We start from the raw sequence: 20,029 nt of genomic DNA, 5'->3' as shown, positions 1-20,029 counted from the left end.
TAATGAAATCAAGCCATACAGATGTTCAAAGAGCAGAAATCTATTTTGCAATAAATTCAATTTGCATTTTAAATTCGGAGTAATTAGCATAACTCATTTGTTATTCCTAATCACAGCATAGTTTTGGTTGTGCAAAGACATGATTTACAATTTTTGAGTTATTGGAAAAGTGTATGTACTAATTGATATAATTTCCATATGTTAAGGTGTGATTTGCATAAGCCATTGATAAATTACCCCAGTACCTCAGTAAAAGAGAAAGCAGAAAGACTCGCATTTATACAAGGGGAAAAAATTCATTTGATTTGCGCCTCAGAGGGCGCTAGCGGGGCGCAAAGCAACTAGCACCCGGGCGCTGCGCCGCTAATGCCTCCCCCGAAATTCAGCGGGAGGTTAGCGGTGGCAGTAACCGTTAGCGCCTCGCGGCGCTGCGCCGCTGGCTATGACATCATCGTCGTGCGCAACGCCCCGCTTGCGTCCCGGCCGCGATCTTCGGTAGCGCCCCCTGACTTACCGCCGGACACTATGTCTGACAGGGTCAGGGGGGGCCTACCTGCGGCTGGGCTGGTGCAAATTAAAGAGGAGGTACCGGGCGGCCATTTTTGTTGCCGGCCGTCTGTCAGCACCTGCCCCTGTTGCCGTCCCCGGCCTCCTCTGAAGCCCCCGCCCCCCGCGGGTTGCCGGTTGCACGTCGTGAGCCCGGCACTTCCCTTGAATGCCGGGCTCTTTTGCCAGCACTCCGATCCCTGGTGGCCCAGCTGGGCCCCAGGTCACACTGCGCTACTAGGCCCCTCCCCTTTAATAAGGGGAGGAAGGCCTGCAGTATCGTGGCGCGATATTCACTCGCAGCGCCCCAAGAGGAAGGCGGGGCGCTTCCAGTGAATTTCGAGCACGGGGGCACTAATTTTTTTGGGGGCACTAAAAGTAGCCCCTGGCGGAGTTCGCGCTCCAAAGCGAGTGCGACCCAATTTTGCCCCCCATCGAGTCTTTCACAACCTCAGGACGTCCCAAAGAGCTTTACAGTGAATGCGGTACTTTTTGAAGTGGAGCCACTGTTGTAATGTGGGAAATGCAGCAGCCAATTCACGCATAGCAAGCTACCACACACACCAAGTGATACTGACCCAGATAATCTGTTTAAGGACATTGGTTGAGGAATAAACATTGGCCAGGTCATCGGGGGAGAACTCCCCCCTGTTCTTCTTCGAAATAACGCTGTGGGATATTTTCCGTCCACCTGAGGTTAACGTCTCATCCGAAAGACGGCACCTCCGACAGTGCAGCACTCCCTCAGTACTGCGCTGGGAGGGTAATTTGGGAAGGCCCGAAAAGAAAAGCAAGTGCTGGGCACCAATGTTCCCTCTAAACCGCGCAGTAAAGGGAAAGGTCCCGCGCAGGCCGCTCACCGCCTGTGCGTGGAAATTTAAAGGGACCGCGCAGTAAAAAAAAAACAGACCGCACAGAACAAAGCGCAGCGTACAGGGAACATTGCTTAGCACTCAGGGGGAAGGGTTACCCCTTGCACACTGTTGCTGGCACAGTGTGTAAAGTGCAGTCAGCAGGTATTTGCACTCTTCAATATTGCCATTAGTCTCAAGGGACCAGAACCGCAGCGTTGTGCTAGGTCTATTCCTTTTCTTGATATCACTAGTAATAAATCTACTACTGGCCACCATGAAGGAGCCCAACTAATGTTTAAATAAATATAGAGCAGATCCCCCTTAGCATTTTGTTTATGTTAAGTTGGGTGACAGGAACTGCTTTATAAGGATGGTGTGACACCGAGTGGATTGTTCTGCCGCTCAGCTGAAGCTTTGTCACGCGGCCCTGCGTACAGGAAGGGTCGCTGAGGGGTTGGGAGGTAAGCGGGACTGGGGAAAGACTTGTTAAGAAATGTAATGGGAGCGTGATAGATATAGAGCTGCGGAGGGGAGTGGAGCTGAATGCTGCGGGGGGGTGGGTTAGGTGCAGGGGGAAGGGGAGCTAATGGAAGAGCAGGCACGGAGGGTCTAAAGGAGGCGGGATGTGTAGTGACGTAATAACACTCACTACGCACTTGGTTTGAGTATAAAGCAAGGCTTTAATCAACTTGTTTCAGAACATGGAGGTCTAGTTGTGCTTCACTAGTTCCTGTCTTACAAAATGTCCCTGAGCAAGCTGGGCCCACGCCCGAGTATTTATACTCCATGGACGGCGCCACCAGCTGGCCGCCCAGTGTTGTTTCATGAGTATTTCTTTATGATGATGAAATTTATAATGTATTTTTTTTTAAATATTCATTCGTAGGATGTGGGCGTCGCTGGCAAGGCCAGCATTTATTGCCTATCCCTAATCGCCCTTGAGAAGGTGGCGGTGGGCTTTCTTCTTGAACCGCTGCAGTCCGTGTGGTGAAGGCACTCCCACAGTGCTGGTAGGGAGGGTGTTCCAGGATTTAGACCTAGCGACAATGAAGGAACGGCGATATACATGTCCATTTCAGGATGCTGTGTTGCATGGGAGTCTAAAGGAGATCTGGAGGTTGTGGGGTTAGAGGTTATGTGGGACTGGGAAACACTGGAGCTGAGCTAAATTTAATCTGGGGCTGCATTTGTACACATTTAAATCGAAGGCCATGAGTTGCGCCCTAAAGCGGGAGCCTGTAATGTCTGGACACCATTTTGAAGAATGGTATCTTGGCAGCAGAAGAACACCAGGGCCAACAGGAGCAGAGCGAGGTGGGGGCAAAGTCGGGAGGGGCGCAGGGCGGACAAAACATTAATTTAAATGTAATAGGAGCAACAGAGCAGGCAGAGCGCAGAAGGAATGTGGAAGGCCGGCCAGGAGTGCGTTGGAATAGTCAAGTCTGGAGGTAACAATGGTGTGGATGAGGGTTTCAGCACCGGATTAACTGCGGCAGTGGCAGTGGCGGCCCATGTTTCGGAGGTACCTTAACTCGCACCAAGTATCATTCGCCCATCACCCCTGCGCTCACTGAGCTGCATTGGCTCCCGGTCCGGTAACCGCTCGATTTTAAAATTCTCATCCTTGTTATCAAATCCCTCCACAGCCTCACCCCTCCCAATCTCTGTAACCTCATCCAGCCCTACAACGCTCCGTGATGTCGGTGCTCCTCCTCCAATTCTGGCCTCTTGCGCATCCCTGATTTGCATCGCTCCACCATTGGCAGCCGTTCCTTCAGCTGCCTAGGCCCTAAACTCTGGAATTCCCTCCCTAAACCTCTCCACCTTTATCTCTTCCTGTAAGTCGCTCCATAAAACCTACCTCTTTGACCAAGCTTTTGGTCACCTGCCCTAATATCTCCTTATGTGGCACGGTGTCAAATTTTGTTTGATAATCGCTCCTGTGACGTGCCCTGCGACGTTTTATTACGTTAAAGGCACTATATAAATGCAAGGTTGACCAGAACAAATCCTCTTCTTCTTCTTAGGCAGTCCCTTGAAACCGAGGATGACTTGCTTCCACATTAAAAATGAGTTCGCAGGTGACTGATGAGTCCAATGCGGGACCTACAGTCTCTGTCACAGGTGGGGCAGACGGTGGTTGAAGGGGACGGGTGGGTGGGGTGCTTGGGTTGACGTGCGCTCCTTGCGCTGCCTGCGCTTGGCTTCCGCTTGCTCCCGGTGAAGAGACTCGAGGTGTTCTGCGCCTTCCCGGATGCTTCTCCTCCACTTTGTGCGGTCTTGGGCCAGGGATTCCCAGGTGTCGGTGGGGATGTTACACTTTTTCAAGGAGGCTTTGAGGGTGCCCGTGAAGTGTTTCCTCTGCCCACCTGGGGCTCTCTTGCCGTGCCGGAGCTCCGAGTAGAGCACTTGTTTTGGGAGTCTCGTATTGGGCATGCGGACAATGTGACCCGTCCATCGGAGCAGATTGAGCGTGGTCAAAGCTTCGATGTTGGGGATGTTGGCCTGAGCAAAAACACTGACGTTAGTGTGCCTATCCTGCCAATGGAATTGCAGGATCTTGCGGAGGCAGCGTTGGTGGTACCTCTCCAGTGCTTTGAGGTGCCTGCTGTACATGGTCCATGTCTCTGAGGCATACAGCAGGGCGGGAATCACTGCTGCCCTGTAGACCATGAGCTTAGTGCCGGGTTTGAGGTCCTGGTCTTCAAACACTCTCTTCCTCAAGCGACCGAAGGCTGCACTGGCACACTGAAGGCAGTGTTGGACTTCGTCGTCGACGTCTGCCCTTGTTGACAGTAGGCTCCCGAGGTATGGAAAGTGGTCCACATTGTCCAAGGCCTTGTCGTGGATTTTAATAATCAGGGGGCAGTACTGTGTGGCGGGGGCAGGTTGGTGGAGGACCTTTATCTTATGGATGTTTAGTGTAAGGCCCATGCTCTGGTATGCTTCGGTGAAGGTGTTGACGATGGTTTGGAGTTCGACCTCCGAGTGAGCGCAGACGCAAGCATTGTCTGCATACTGTAATTTGACGACAGAGGATGGGACGACCTTGGATCTGGACTGGAGGCGACGGAGGTTGAACAGTTTCCCGTTTGTTCTGTAAATTAGCTCCACTCCAGTGGGGAGCTTACTGAGGGTGAGATGGAGCATTGCAGCAAGGAAGATCGAGAAGAGCGTTGGTGCAATGACACAGCCTTGCTTGACCCCGGTTTGTACGTGAATTGGGTCTGTGGTGGAACCGTTGATCAGGGTCATGGCTTGCATGTCGTCATGAAGCAGGCGGAGGATAGCGACAAACTTTTGAGGGCAGCCGAATTTGAGGAGGACACTCCATCATCCCTCACGGTTGACAGTGTCGAAGGCCTTTATGAGATCAAAGAAGGCCATGAACTCATTTCTCTTATCTGGAATGAGGAGAGCATGCCAGGGGATCTCAGAGACGCCGTAATTGTGACCATCTTCAAGAAAGGTGACAAGTCCGATTGCGGTAATTACAGATAGTCTCCCTGCTGTCTGCCACAGGGAAAGTCATCGCAAGAATCCTCCTCAATCGCCTTCTCCCAGTGGCCGAAGAGCTCCTCCCAGAGTCGCGATGCGGATTCCGCCCACTAAGGGGCACAATGGACATGATCTTCACCGCACGTCAATTACAAGAGAAATGCAGGGAACAGCACCAACCACATCAGAACAAATGTATACATGCACAAAAGTACATAAATATTATAATGGGCTATTATGAGATGGAGCAGCAACTGTATTGTAGGACGAATTATGGTTTCTAACTGGGTGTTGAGCCTTCTGTTCATTCAGCAGTATTCAAACGCTGATTCATGTCCAAACCAGTAAGCATCCCTGTTTGGCAACTCTAGTGTAGAAGAACTGAGACTGGAGTCTGATTGAGGCCAGTGAACAGCGTGCTCGTAATCCTGGTCCCACTGGGTGGTCCTTGGAAAACTTCTCCCTTGTATGTGACCCTTGATAAACTACTGTAAATAAATGGCTTGTTATTCCTTCCTGCCCCCAGAGGAGACAGGACAAACCATTTCATCAGCTGCTACTTTTGAAATTGTTTAATATCCAAGGTGCTGCATGGGAAATGGTCAGGCAGAGGGAGATAGGTTTGCTTATTATCCCCATAAAATGATTTTGAATTAAAGTCCACGCTGATCCAGGCTCAGCCGAACTTGTGGGGTTGGATTGAAGGGAGACTCACTATACCACTGCACAATTCCTTTTATTTTCAATTGACTTTGACTTTTAGCGATTCTGCACACTGCGGGCATACACGATACATGCGTGACGCGCTGCACGCACAAGCAAAGTGCACTCTTGGGTACGCACCAGCTTTGTTGCCAGGCATGTACAAGCTGCATTGCTGAGCACGCACATAGTGGGCTAGGTCTTGACTGTGTGCGATAGTGTGAAAATGGGCAATAGCGAGTCGGCAGCCCGTTTTGCATCTCTCCCGATTTTTATTTTCCATTAACTTCAGCCAGGAAAGCTGTAATACGGGCTGCCAACTCGCTATCACCTGTTATTGTTATACACTAGCGCACAAAGTCAAGGTCTATCCCAGTGTGTTCCTTGGGCCTGCACAGAGTGTGTTCCTTGGACGTTCCTTGGTCATGCACAAAGTGTGTTCCTTGGGCCTGCACAAAGTGTGTTCCTTGGACGTTCCTTGGGCATGCACAAAGTGTGTTCCTTGGGCCTGCACAAAGTGTGTTCCTTGGGTGTTCCTTGGGCCTGCACAAAGTGTGTTCCTTGGACGTTCCTTGGGCATGCACAAAGTGTGTTCCTTGGGCCTGCACAAAGTGTGTTCCTTGGGTTTTCCTTGGGCCTGCACAAAGTGTGTTCCTTGGGCGTGCACAAAGTGTGTTCCTTGGACGTTCCTTGGGCCTGCACAAAGTGTGTTCCTTGGGCGTGCACAAAGTGTGTTCCTTGGGCCTGCACAAAATGTGTTCCTTGGGTGTTCCTTGGGCCTGCACAAAGTGTGTTCCTTGGGTGTTCCTTGGGCCTGCACAAAGTGTGTTCCTTGGGTGTTCCTTGGGACTGCACAAAGTGTGTTCCTTGGGCCTGCACAAAGTGTGTTCCTTGGGCGTGTACAAAGTGTGTTCTTTGGATGTTCCTTGGGCCTGCACAAAGGGTGTTCCTTGGGCCTGCACAAAGTGTGTTCCTTGGGTGTTCCTTGGGCCTGCACAAAGTGTGTTCCTTGGGTGTTCCTTGGGCCTGCACAAAGTGTGTTCCTTGGGTGTTCCTTGGGCCTGCACAAAGTGTGTTCCTTGGGTGTTCCTTGGGCCTGCACAAAATGTGTTCCTTGGACGTTCCTTGGGCATGCACAAAGTGTGTTCCTTGGGCCTGCACAAAGTGTGTTCCTTGGGCATGCCCAAAGTGTGTTCCTTGGGTGTTCCTTGGGTATGCACAGAGTGTGTTCCTTGGGCATGCACAGAGTGTGTTCCTTGGGTGCTCCTTGGGCATGCACAGAGTGTGTTCCTTGGGCATGCACAGAGTGTGTTCCTTGGGTATGCACAGAGTGTGTTCCTTGGGTGTTCCTTGAGCATGCCCAAAGTGTGTTCCTTGGGCATGCACAGAGTGTGTTCCTTGGGTATGCACAGAGTGTGTTCCTTGGGTATGCACAGAGTGTGTTCCTTGGGTGTTCCTTGAGCATGCCCAAAGTGTGTTCCTTGGGCATGCACAGAGTGTGTTCCTTGGGTGTTCCTTGGACATGCCCAAAGTGTGTTCCTTGGGCATGCACAGAGTGTATTCTTGGGCATGCACAAAGTGTGTTTCTTGGGCATGCCCAAAGTGTGTTCCTTGGGCCTGCACAAAGTGTGTTCCTTGGGCATGCACAAAGTGTGTTCCTTGGGCATGCCCAAAGTGTGTTCCTTGGGCCTGCACAAAGTGTGTTCCTTGGGCATGCCCAAAGTGTGTTCCTTGGGCCTGCACAAAGTGTGTTCCTTGGGCATGCCCAAAGTGTGTTCCTTGGGCCTGCACAGAGTGTGTTCCTTGGTTGTTCCTTGGGCATGCGCAAAGTGTGTTCCTTGGGCCTGCACAGAGTGTGTTCCTTGGTTGTTCCTTGGGCATGCCTAAAGTGTGTTCCTTGGGCCTGCACAAAGTGTGTTCCTTGGGTGTGCACAAAGTGTGTTCCTTGGGCATGCACAAACAACAATGCCCGATTATGTGCAAACTGAATTCTTGGGTGAATTTTTATATATATATATATGATGTGCGAGAATGTCAAGAAAGAAGGGTGTTGAGTGCGTGATGCAGTGGAGAGATAAGGTGACCAAGAGGTGTGGTGTGCTTTAGATTGCATCGGGTGGGAGGGAGATTCAGATCAAGTTTGCCGTGTCATTTGATGTTGGCAGCCATCCAAATCAGCATAGGCATGAGATGAACTTTACAATGGTGATGATTCAAATTACACGATTCAGGTGATTGATACCAGCAAATGGAGGTCAGATGTGAGGTGATTTCAGACAAAAACAAACCTCCGTTTGCCACAAAAAAAAGGATCTGTCAGGTTTGTTATACTAATCGTATGGCCTCAAGTTTATTCACTGCGTTGTGGCTTATAAATATTACAAAGTAGGGGCAGGAGATTGAAATGTATGTTCCAATGGGCCAGCGTGACCTTCCGTGATATACAGTACGATGACTGTTTTCTCAGACATCTGTCTGGAGCAGTGCGAGAGGGATTGTGGTCGCCCAGTATGGCCACTGTCTTTGTTTTCTCAGAGCTGGGTTCTTAACGGAGCCTGTTTTTCTTCAATCGCAAAGGCTCTTTGTTTAACCCCTTCACAGACCCACCATGATTTATGTCGACACTTTCAGGACAGCATCGAGTTCAGCCCAGATTAGTTATCTTCGAATGAGACAATAATAGATGGGAGGGTCTGTGTTTATTGTAGATTTTAGCCCACAAGGGAATGTTTTGGCAAGAAGAAAAGGAACAACTGAACCCTAAGCTACTAAATTGTAGGCAAGGATACATCTTTCAGTTGGCTATTTTCCATTAGTTTGTTGGTACGTGTAACCTCGTTCATTTTTAATTTGGATTTTAAAATTTGCTGACTCACTGTAATTCTCCGCGATTTCACCGGCTCTGGCCAGTGAGTTTCCAAGACTGAACAAAATGCCTCCCTTGGCTTTTAGCGTGAACCTTAGTGGCACTAGGCAGTCACCAGATGTGAGAGAGGAACCAGGTTAATGGATTTTGGGCCTTTCCGCCCTCTGAACTGGGTGGTTAGGAGGAACAATGACAACATCAATTGAGTCAGTCTTCTCCTGACTCAAGGAAAGGAAAGGACTTTAATTTGTGTAGCTTGCTTCACACCCACAGGATGTCCCAAAATTGCTTCACAGCCAATAAATTACTTGTGCGAAGTGTGGTCTCTCTTGTTTTGTGGGCATACACAGCAAACAGTTGGTGTCCAGCAAGATCCCACCAACAGAAAATTGAGATTAAATAACAGATGAATCCATTTTGGTGGCATGGGTTAAGAGATGAATGTTGGCCAAAGCACTCTCTCTTGCTCTACTATGCATTATTCCATGGGATCTTTGACAGTCGCCTGAACAGGCAGACGTTTCATGTCCCATCTGAAAGACAGCACCTCCAACAAAGCAGCCCTTCCTCAGCACTGCGCGGAAGAGTCAGCCTAGATTGTGTGCTCAGGTCCTGGAGTGGGCCTTGAACTCTCAAAACTTACTCAGAGGCAACTGAGCCAAATTGACTCTTAAGCATCGCTGACTTGTTCTCACCTCTGCTCTTCACCTGGTTGCACAGCCCGGCTTAGACCAACAAGACACCAGTAGGTGAATGACCGAACAGACGACCACATACTACAGTAAATCTAAGGGGCATGACTTTCCAATACATTACACTGTACTACCTGCACTGAATGTTGAGTTGCTTTGTGACATGTTACAACACGGATCTATAGAATGCTTTGGTAGAAGGCGGTTAAGAAGGCGAATGGTGTCTTGGCCTTCGTAGCAAGAGGGTTTGAGTACAGGAACAAGGATGTCTTGCTGCAGTTGTGCAGGGCCTTGGTGAGACCACACCTTGAGTATTGTGTGCAGTTTTGGTCGCCTTATCTGAGGAAGGATGTTCTTGCCATGGAAGGAGTGCAGTGAAGATTCACCAGGCTGATACCTGGGATGGCAGGAATGATGTATGAGGAGAGATTGGGTCGACTGGGCTTGTACTCGCTGGAGTTTAGAAGAATGAGAGGGGATCTCATTGAAACTTATAAAATTCTAACAGGGCTAGACAGATTAGATGCAGGAAGGATGTTCCCAATAGTCGGGGAGTCCAGAACCAGGGGTCACAGTCTAAGGATAAGGGGTAAGCCATTTAGGACAGAGATGAGGAGGAATTTCTTCACCCAGAGAGTGGTGAACCTGTGGAATTCTCTACCACAGAAGGCAGTAGAGGCCAATTCATTAAATATATTCAAGAAGGAGTTATATATATTTCTTAAGGCCAAAGGGATCAAGGGATATGGGGAGAAGGCAGGGACAGGGTACTGAATTTGGATGATCAGCCATGATCTCATTGAATGGCGGAGCAGGCTCGAGGGGCCGAATGGCCTACTCCTGCTCCTATCTTCTATGTTTCTATGTTTACCCCATTGAAGGACTGAGGCATGACGATACGTCAAGTAATTGAACTTACATACAGTGCCTTTAAAAGTGTAAGTGGAAAAAATTGGAAAGCGCTGAGGGGAAATGCAGCTAGTTTTAAGTTGGTCACCAGCTCTCTATTTATCTTCACACGGTTGATTTTTATAGTGGGCTGAAGCCATTATGGTAGCAATCACCGTTATGGTTTCCGCGCTGTACCTGCCCAATCTTACCAATACGGAGCTTAGCACAGAAATGCAGTGCCTTTAAGCCCGGCTTCCTTCGGTGTTAGGTGAGGTGATCAAATAGTCGGGAACATGTTTAATAACACTAAACAAAGGCTGTGACTGAGCTCAGGAAAAACTGTCTTCGAAGAACAAAGCAATTTTGGATTTTGGAGACCGTATATCATTAGCCTGCAGCTCCACACAGCAGAGGACTGTGTGTTTCTCGCCCACACATCTAACGGAACATTGAGTGTAGAGTATCTCATTTATGCAAAATGCCTGTGACAGCTTAGTGTCCCATATCATCAGCACATTTATAAGAAATAGGATATAGCTTTTATTTAAATCTTTTTTTTTTAATTGCCGTAGTGATTATGCTGTACTTTTGAAGTACAAGAGTTAGCACTGTAACGAGGAATAACTCACCGCTCGCGCTCCGCACATACAAAATGAGCACAGTGCAAATTGCAAAAATGTAACGGTACGATCTTGCTTTCCATTTCAATTCACGTCCTTACACTAACATTGCGAGGGGTTGCTTTGAGCAGTGAGATGTTTACTGGAGACTGCTAGAATGGTTACAGCAATACACGGTTGACACGCTGTGAAATGGGTCACAAATCGATTTGTGAAATTGTTTTTTTTTATTTTGCTGCAGGAGATGACACATTCGTGGCCTCCTCCCCTAACAGCGATTCACACGCCTGGCAAGGCCGAGCCAACCAAGTTCCCGATCCCGAGCAAGGTAGGGACCTGCTGTTGCAACTGGACCTAATCGGATGGATTTTACCAGGGGTCGGAAGCGGCTGAAAGAAAGCTCCTTTTGACAGCACCTAGGTTTTGAAATGGAACAGAAAAAAATTAGGTCTAGCTTCACAGCGATCAAAAGATGGAGGTTTTATATAACAACTGGTGTATGCCATTGAGGGTCCTTGTTTTCAACTGTTTTTAGTATCTAGGAGTGACTAATGCAATGTGCACCATAGGAATTCATAGAATTACATAGACTTACACAGAATCTACAGCACAGAAACAGGCCATTCGCCCAACTGGTCCATGCTGGTGTTTATGCTCCACATGAGCCTCTTCCCACCCCACTTCATCTCACCCTATCTGCATATCCTTCGAACAGGAGGATACAGAGATAGGATATGCACAAGAATGATGCAATTAACACATCAGGGGTAGTTCTGCATGAAATCGGCAGTGTGGTTATATTTGGCACTTTAGGGTAAATGTTTGGAGATTCTGGTCCCAGTGCAGAGCGTTGCCTGACAAGAGTGTAGATCCGAGAATTTAGCATGCAGATCCGCCCATTCACTGTGCTTCCCATTTTCTGGCCATTCTTTTTAATGGCCAAAAATATAATTATGAGCGCCGCAAATGAGACACACTCACTACTTCGCCGAGTTCGGCGATGCTCCCATTGAGTAAGACTCTCTGAAGATTTATCCTAACATCTCAAAATTACAATGCAGTATTGTCAAATTATTGCCAGTTAGTGCAGTGTTACAGATTGACTGAGACTGTCGCAGTTCACTTTACTAGTAAGACCCTCAAGAATCGTGAGACAGACCCTCATCCCACTCCACCTTTCTCAAATTTGTATTTTAGTCCTAGAGTGTCAGTTTGCCTCATTGGGTCGGGGATTCAAGATCTTGATGTTAGAATTTTCATCCTCATGTTCAAATCCCTCCATGACCTCACCCCTCCCTATCTCGGTAACCTCCTCCAGCCCTACAACTCTCCAAGATCTCTGCGCTCCTCCAATTCTAGCCTCTTGTGTATCCTCCACTTGCTTCGCCCCACCATTGGTGACAGTGCCTTCAGCCGTGTGGACCCGAAGCTCTGAAATTCCCTCCCTAAATCTCTCCTCCTCTCCAGCTCTCTCACCTCCTTTAAGATGCTCCTTAAAATCAACCTCTTTGGCCAAGCTTTAGACTCTGTGTCAAACGTTGTCTGATAACGCCTCCTGTGAAGCGCCTTGGAACGTTTTGCTATCTTAAAGGTGCTACAGAAATGCAGGTTTTTGTTGCTCCAGAACTTGAACACATGATCTAGGCTGACAGTCTCAGTCACTGTGTCTCACTCCACTAACCGGCAAGAATTTGGTAACATTGCATTGAGAAACCAAGTAAAAACTAAAATGTTCCACTGACTAGTTGGAAGAGTTCTTCTGAAGTTGAAACTGTGTATAGATAGGATCTTTTCAACAAGCAACTGAATCACGTCTTATCTGAACTAGACTGACTGACATAATTGACATTACCATTAACCGTAACTGCAGTCCTGAGTGCTGTATTGTCAGAGGCTCTGTCTGCCGGTTGATGTAAAGGATTCCATGGCACTATCCAAAATAGAGCAGGGAGTTCTCCTTGTGTCCTAGTCAACATACCTCAACCAACACCACTCAAAGCAGATCAACTCTTAATTCCGGAATGATACCAGGGGGCTTGGAGGGTTAAATTATGAGTACAGATTGCATAAAGTTGTCTCGTGTTCACTTGAGCATAGGAGATTGCGGGGTGATCTGATCGAGTTGTTTAAAATGTTAAACGGATTTGAAAGGGCAGGTATGGAGAAACTATTTCCTCTGGTGGGGGAATCAAGAACAAGAGGACTTCGTCTTAAAATTAGAGCTGGACCATCCAGGAACAAAATCAGAAGTCACTTTTTCACACAAATTTGCGGTAGAAATGTGGAACTCCCTCCACCAAAAGGCTGTGGATGCTAGGGGTCAATTGGAGTGATCGAGACTGAGATCGATAGATTTTTTAGTTAGGCTAGGGTATCAAGGGATACAGAGAAGAGGCGGGAAAATGGAGTATTCGTGCTGGTTAGCCATTGAATGGCGGAGCAGGCCCCGGGGCTGAATGGCCTACTCCTGTTCCTCTGCTCCTTTCTCATTGCAGTTTGTAATATCTTGCTGTATGCAAATATAGCTGCTGTGTTTACCTCAATAACAACAGTCACTGCACCTCTACACACCACACGGACTGCAGCGGCTCAAGAAGGCGGCTCATCACCACCTTCTCAAGGGCAATTAGGGATGGGCAATAAATGCTGGCCTTGTCAGCGACACCCACATCCCGAGAATGAATAAAAAAAAGATAAATCGTTGTATGTGGAATGCTTTGAGATCAAAAAAAGAAAAACTTGTGTTTCTACAGCATCTTGCACAACCTCAGGATGTCCCAAAGCACTTTACAGCCAATGAAGTACTTTTTGAAGTGTAGTCACTGTTGTAATGTGGGAAATATGACAGCCAATTTGCGCACAGCAAGCTCCCACAAACAGCAGTGAGATAATGACCAGAAAATCTGTTTTTAGTGATTTTGGTTGAGGGCTAAATATTGGCGAGGAAACCGGGGAAAATGCACCTGCTCTTCGAAATGGTGCCGTGGGATCCTTGACGTCCACTTGAGAGGACAGATGGGGCCTTGTTTTAACGCCTCATCTGAAAGACGGCACCTCCGGCAGTGCAGCGCTCCCTCAGTAATGCACTGGGCGCTCTAGTCCTGGAGTTACTCTGAGGCGGGAGTGCTACCCACTGAGCCACAGCTGGCACCTCATGGCTGAGATGTTTCTGAGGTGTGATAAGGTGCCTATCTTTGTTTATATATTTCAAAATTCTACCTTTTAGGTCACTGTGTACTCCGTTACCGAGAGTCAGTGGCCCAGAATTTGCGATCCGGGGATGAAGGTGAACTGGCGGCGTTCGCTGTCATTCCGCCTTTGAAACTGACTGCAACTTCGGGATTTGTGCTGCGGTCTGTCATTCACTGCTCCGACACTGGCTGCGCTGTGCCCTCCCCCCATCCCCACCCCACCCCCAACAGAGCCGGCAATCAGTGAAATCACGCAAATCACCAAAGCCGCCGGAAACTAAGGCCTAGAAATTCAGTTGGTTGCGCCAGCCGTTAGCGCCTTAGGAGGAGTAGATGTCGGGCGCTAGGCGGGTAGCGCCCGGGTGCAGCGAGAACTGCGCCTCGCCCCAACTTCACTAGAGATTTAGCGGCGGCGCAAAGTCTTTGCGCGCGCTCAGCTGCGCGCACAGATCGTGACGTAATTTCCTCGTGCAACGCCCTTTGTGCGCCCCCAACCGGAACTTCAGTGGCAACGCCCCATTGTGCACCTGGCGGCCCTAGCGACAGTTAAGTGGAATGGTGCTCAGCCGATGCGGGGCGCGGGGGGCGCAAATTAAAGGGCACTCCTCCTGCAATATAAAAGGCTGCCATTTCGCAGCACTCCCTCTTGCGAAACGGATCTTTGGAGAGAGACCAAGGTAGATAGCTTTCTGCTTTGGCCCAACACTCGGACAGGTACTTCTGGCTTCAGGCCACAGATTTCCAGTAGTCTTTGCCTTCATTGACATCTCATTGTTTGCCAGCATATTATGGGGGCTGCAATGGGTGTCAACGCAGGCTTCCTCAATTACATCCAAAGGGCTCACAGACGCCGTGAGAGAGTGGCAGCCCTGGCTAGACGGAGAGGGGGCAACAGGCGTCGGCAAAGGAGGCCTTACCCACCCAGGGTATACCGCCAGCAGTTCTCCTATCTCAACATGTCTGAGGAGCAGTGTGTTCGGAGGCTGCAATTCAGAAGGGACGTGGTCACAGAGATCTGCCAGCTGCTTGGCGGTGATCTGCAGCCACAGCTGAGGAGCAGGACGTCTCTGTCGGTGGCAGTGAAGGTGACGGTGGCTCTCAACTTCTATGCCACCGGCTCCTTCCAATCCGCTACTGGGGACATTGCCAACATCTCCCAGTTCGCCGTGCATTGCTGCATCCGCCAGGTCACCAATGCCCTTTTCAAAAGGAGACGTCAGTTCATCTCCTTCTCCATGGCCCTTGCCAAGCAGCAACAGCGTGCAATGGGCTTTGCAGCATTCGCGGGCTTCCCCATGGTGCAGGGCGCCATTGACTGCACGCATGTGGCTTTGCGGGCACCTCTGGAGAATGCCGAGGATTACCGCAACCGGAAGGGCTACCATTCGCTGAACGTCCAGCTGGTGTGTGACCACAGGCAGCACATCCTAGCTGTCAATGCCCGCTTTCCAGGCAGCAGCCACGATGCCTTCATCCTGCGACAGACTTCTGTGGCAGACATGTTCCAGGCCCAGCCTCACCCACGCGGCTGGCTTATCGGGGACAAAGGCTATCCTTTGTGTACCTGGCTGATGACCCCACTCCGTGCGCCCAGCACCCCTGCTGAAGAGGGATACAATGATAGCCATCAAGTGACCAGGAACATCATCGAACAAACAATCGGCATCCTGAAGCAACGGTTCCGCTGTCTGGATCGTTCCGGTGGAGCCCTACAGTATTCGCCGGAGCGAGTCTCCCATTTCGTGGTCGTTTGCTGCATGCTGCACAACCTGGCTATCCGCAGGACTCAGCCACTGCCACCACAGATTGGAGGACCACCTGAGGAGGAGGAGGAGGAGGAGGAGGACCAGCACAGGAGGGAGGCACAAAGTGCAAGGGCCGCCCGTCGCCGGCTTATTGAACGTCGGTTCTAGGCCCCCTCTCAGGGACTGGCTTGTGCCAATGTCAGCAGATGAATGTAGCCGCTCCACAAGCCCTCAGCCGAGCAGGACAACCAGGACTTAACCAAAAAACCATGCACACTGCAATTTAACAACAATAATTTATTGAAAACCTCTGCCCTTCCCACATTACATGCTCATGTGGAGAAGCCCCCTCCAAAAACACAAAACTACCAGTCTCGGCCTTACAAAAAGAAAGAAAGACACCAGTCTCGGCCTTACATAAAGAAATAAAGACACCAGTCTCGGCCTTACACAAAAACAACTGCACCAGTGTCGGCCTTACAACAAGCACCAGGCATTTGTGCATGCCTCTACTTTTTGCCCTGCGAGGGCGATACCTTGCGCATCCTTGCCTGGCCCCTGCCCGCCCTGCTGCTCCTCCTCAATGGGAGCCCAGTGGCTGCAGCAAGGCTGGGGGAAGGCTGCTGAGGGGCAGATGGCGAGACGGCAGATGCCCTTGGGGGTCGGCCTGCACCAGCTCTGGCCTTGGAGTGGCCGGCTGCTGACTGCTCCAACTCTGGCTGGGTGGCAGCAGTCTGTCCAGCAGCTTGTGGCAGCTGCAATGGCGGAGTGGCAGTGTCGGCTGCAGGAATGGTGGCAACCTGGCAGATCGCAGGTGCTCGCTGGTCGCCTGACACATTGGCACTCGCACAGGCCAGCACTGCAGCATGCGCAGCAAACAGCTGAAGGACAGACTGCTGGGCTGCTGCTGCGCGGCGAGTGCCCTGGCGATGCCTGGCTGATCCAGCGAGGGTGGCAACAGTTAGTGCCCGTGTGGCCCTGGTCTGTGTCCGCATGACACCAGCCAGTGAATGGACGGCACGACTGAGCACTTGGCTAGAAGCCGACTGTGCTGCCGCGAAGTCCTGCAGACTCCTGGCCTGTGCTGCACTGAATAGTTCCAGACTCCTGGCCTGTGCTGCACTGAATTGTTGCAGACTCCTGGCCTGTGCTGCCCCGAATTCCTGCACACTGCTTGCCAGTGACTCTATGGAGTCAGGCATCCTTGCCACTGCAGCCATGAGCTCAGTGTGCCTGCGCTCAGCCTGGACGGCCATTTCCTCTAGGAGGCGCACCTCCTCTGCGCTCACCGTTGCAGGACTGGAGGCCGCACTCACCCTCTGGGGAGAAGTCCGCCGAGCTTCCCCACCCCTCCCGCGTTGCTGCAGGCCGCTGGGCCCCGGAGCTTTACTCTCCTCCGACCCTTCCCCCAGGCTCCCCTCCAGGGAAGGCGTGTCCCCTACATCGCCATGGGCTGGCGCGGCTGAGGGTGGCACTGATGGGCCGGCTTCCTCTTCCTCCTCCTCGTCTTCCGAAGGGCTGACAGTGGCAGCTTGAGGGCCCGCCTCCTCACCTGGCGATTCACCATCTGAAAGCAGGAAGGCACAAGAGTAGCTTTAGAGTGAGGACAGGGCGGCAGCGAGGGAGGCATGAGTGGTGCCATTCACCGCATTGGTCGGACAGTGGCAAAGGATGCTGATCTGATGCACAAGTGGAACGAGAGAGGTCCAAAAGGTGATGCCCTTACCATTGGTGCCCAGAACAGGGTCGGCATCTCCACTGGCGACGGGGCCAATCAGCCGACCTCCCATAATGCGCTCCACACGCTGGTCGAGGTCGGAGAGCTCTTTGAGGTCAGGACGGCCTCCGCCGGTGTCAGTTCAGTTGCGCCGGTTGTGCGCAACCTTGGCCTGCAAGAGAAAGGACGGCCTCTAAGTACAGTGTGTAGCCCTGATCTTGTCTGCACTGCCTCCCATGGTCGAATAGCTTGGACAGTGTGTAGCCCTGATCTTGTCTGCACTGCCTCCCATGGTCGAATAGCTTGGACAGTGTGTAGCCCTGATCTTGTCTGCAATGCCTCCCATGGTCGAATAGCTTGGACAGTGTGTAAAGTGCTGAATGTGCAATTGATTTTCATGCCAGTCCCATAGCTGCTGGATGAGGGCTGGCCATTAGGGCTTTCAGGTCCCTTTGCCCATAATGTGAGGTGCACATGCAAGGATGAGGAGGACACTGGAAAGGGTACTCACCCTGATAACCCGAGTGAGGTCGTTGAACTTCTTCCGGCATTGCACAGGAGTCCTGGCAACCACGCTGTTGGAAGACACCCTGTTGGACACCTCCCTCCAGGCTTTCCGGTAGGCGCTGGGCAGCGGCCTCTTGCCACCTTCTGGGAACAAAACATGGCGCCTGCGCTCCACTCCGCCAACCAGCACCCTCAGGTCTCCGTCGCTGAAGTGCTGCGCTCTCTCCCTGGCCTTCATAGTCCTGGGCGTTGTACAGGTGAAGCTGAAGTGGTCAGGCCTAGGTTGAGGGCTGCAGTGTGCAGGGCGTGGCAGGCAAACAAATCCACCCTCCCCCTTTAAGAGATGACCGGCGCCAGAGTGTCTGCCGTCAATCAAGAACTCTCCGCACCTGCGCTGCGCCCGGCCTCGGGGATATCGCTCAGCACCGCCAGCTTAGCGCCTAAAGATAGTCGTGCATCGCCTGTTTTAGTGCAGCAGCAACCTCTTGGGGCGATGCGACTGAATATCGGCGAAGGGGGCGCGAATTTGCGCCGCGCGCAAACTTTAGCGGCCGCCCGACTTTACCGCCCCAAAAGTGGCTATACTGAATTTCTAGGCCTGAGTCTCTTCCGCAGTAAGTACGCTGTTAAATTCCCCTCTAAAAGTTAGATCCAAAGGGATTAGGTGTAACTGGGGTTTTAACAGCGTATTGACTGCTAAACAAATGCTAAGGCCCGGAAAAATAATTTTTAAATTTTGTGCAGTGTGAAATTTGTCCATTTTAATAAAAATTAAAATTTTTAAGAAACTTATAGTTTTTTTTAAAGTTTGTTCACCTTTATTTCAAGTTTTCCTTTTCCTCAGGTGAGCGCCCCAATCTTTGTTGTGCCCTCTCTCACATTTTTAAAACGTTAGAATTTTAAGAGCTTGCACACTGTGAGAACTCTACCTTTTGATTGGTTCCTTAGACAGATTGTTGACATTACAGCAGCTCGCACTAGGGGATCCCCACTATACTCTGTTGATTTGAATTACACGTCGGACAACCTCTCGACACAGAGAGCGCGAGGCCTTTGCGTGGAGCTTGCACGGCGACCAGCGGCAAACGCCTTTGCTTCGCCACTGACCGCAAATTCCGGGCCATCGTGTTTTATCTTGCTGGTACTGAAACCTGATTGGGCTCAGCCAGTCAATGGCTCAGGCCAACAATATTGGGCCAGAAATTCGTGAACGGGGCTTGCCGCGCGTGCAAGGTCCCGATTTGCACTTACCCGACGCGCCTGCCGATCACCTCCAGGGACGCCTGGAATTCCATTTTGAATCTGAAGAATCCCGGGCAGCGTTTGACGTCACGCCGCCCAGGAGTGCAGCCAGCGCGAAGCCTGGAGCGCGCTGTGCAACTGAGACACGCCCCTTGAGGTCTCAGTTTAACAGGACACGCCCCCAATGTTTCTGCCAAGCTGCTAAGCATTTTTACATGCAAAGCAGCAGTTTAAATAGGTTTTTGGAAGTTTTTTGAAGCTTTTGCTAACTTTTATAAACTTTTAAAAACATTTACATTATTTTGAAGAATCTGAAGTAGTTTTAAACAGAATTAAAGCAATTTAAAGACTTTTAAAAGCCCTAAAAGATTTTTTTTAATTCCATTTATTTATTTAGCAATGTCATCGTCATACGTGTCTTCACACTGTTCCCTTTGGGGAACTGTATGAAGTGGTGGAAGGATTTATGGCCATGATTAACGCTCATTCCGTGACCGTAACCATCTTTGAACCAACCATTAGGGCGGTTAGTCCTATGGCGGGAGGGTTTTACGGGCTCCCACAAGCTATACAAGGAGGGGGGCCACCCACACCCACGGACGCAAATATCCCACTGGATGTCAACCCAGAATTTAGAGCCGGAGCTCCGACTCCACTTGCCGGGACTGTCTGGAGCGGGGTTCGAAACCCTACCCTGATCTGGCCCAGCGGCGGGGATCCTACCGCTATGCCAAAGGCCCAATCCGATTAGCAACGTGAAATGGCTGGAATGAGCACAATTCACGGCATTAAAAGAACTCACAATTGAACTGATGATGACCTCAGCAATCTCCTCAAGGAGGTGGAGGCGCAGCGCCTGCTCATCATTGGTAATGAGAAGTCAAAGGCGCCGCAAAAAGGGCAGATGATAGCTTGGTCTTTCAAGTGGCAGCATAGGGCTCCAGTCACGGGGAGGGAA

At 50.5% G+C, this 20,029-nt stretch overlaps 1 protein-coding gene across 5 annotated transcripts in view; it reads left to right on the top strand.

The window, feature by feature from the left end:
• Positions 1 to 20,029, top strand: part of aff2 (AF4/FMR2 family, member 2) — a 648,034-nt gene that overhangs the window by 388,350 nt on the left and 239,655 nt on the right. For all 5 annotated transcript variants that reach the window (XM_086001958.1, XM_086001950.1, XM_086001941.1 and 2 more), the window contains one exon: positions 10,911 to 10,997. In XM_086001958.1, coding sequence (XP_085858084.1) covers positions 10,911 to 10,997 — 87 coding nt within the window. The remainder of the gene's footprint in view (positions 1 to 10,910; positions 10,998 to 20,029) is intronic.

The sequence above is a fragment of the Somniosus microcephalus genome, chromosome 1 (genome assembly GCF_052327205.1).
Source record: "Somniosus microcephalus isolate GS21.2 chromosome 1, FLI_Smic_1.0, whole genome shotgun sequence".
In the NCBI taxonomy this organism is placed as follows: domain Eukaryota; kingdom Metazoa; phylum Chordata; class Chondrichthyes; order Squaliformes; family Somniosidae; genus Somniosus; species Somniosus microcephalus.
The sequence above is the reverse complement of the archived record's forward strand: the minus strand, read 5'-3'. Positions and strand labels throughout refer to the sequence as shown.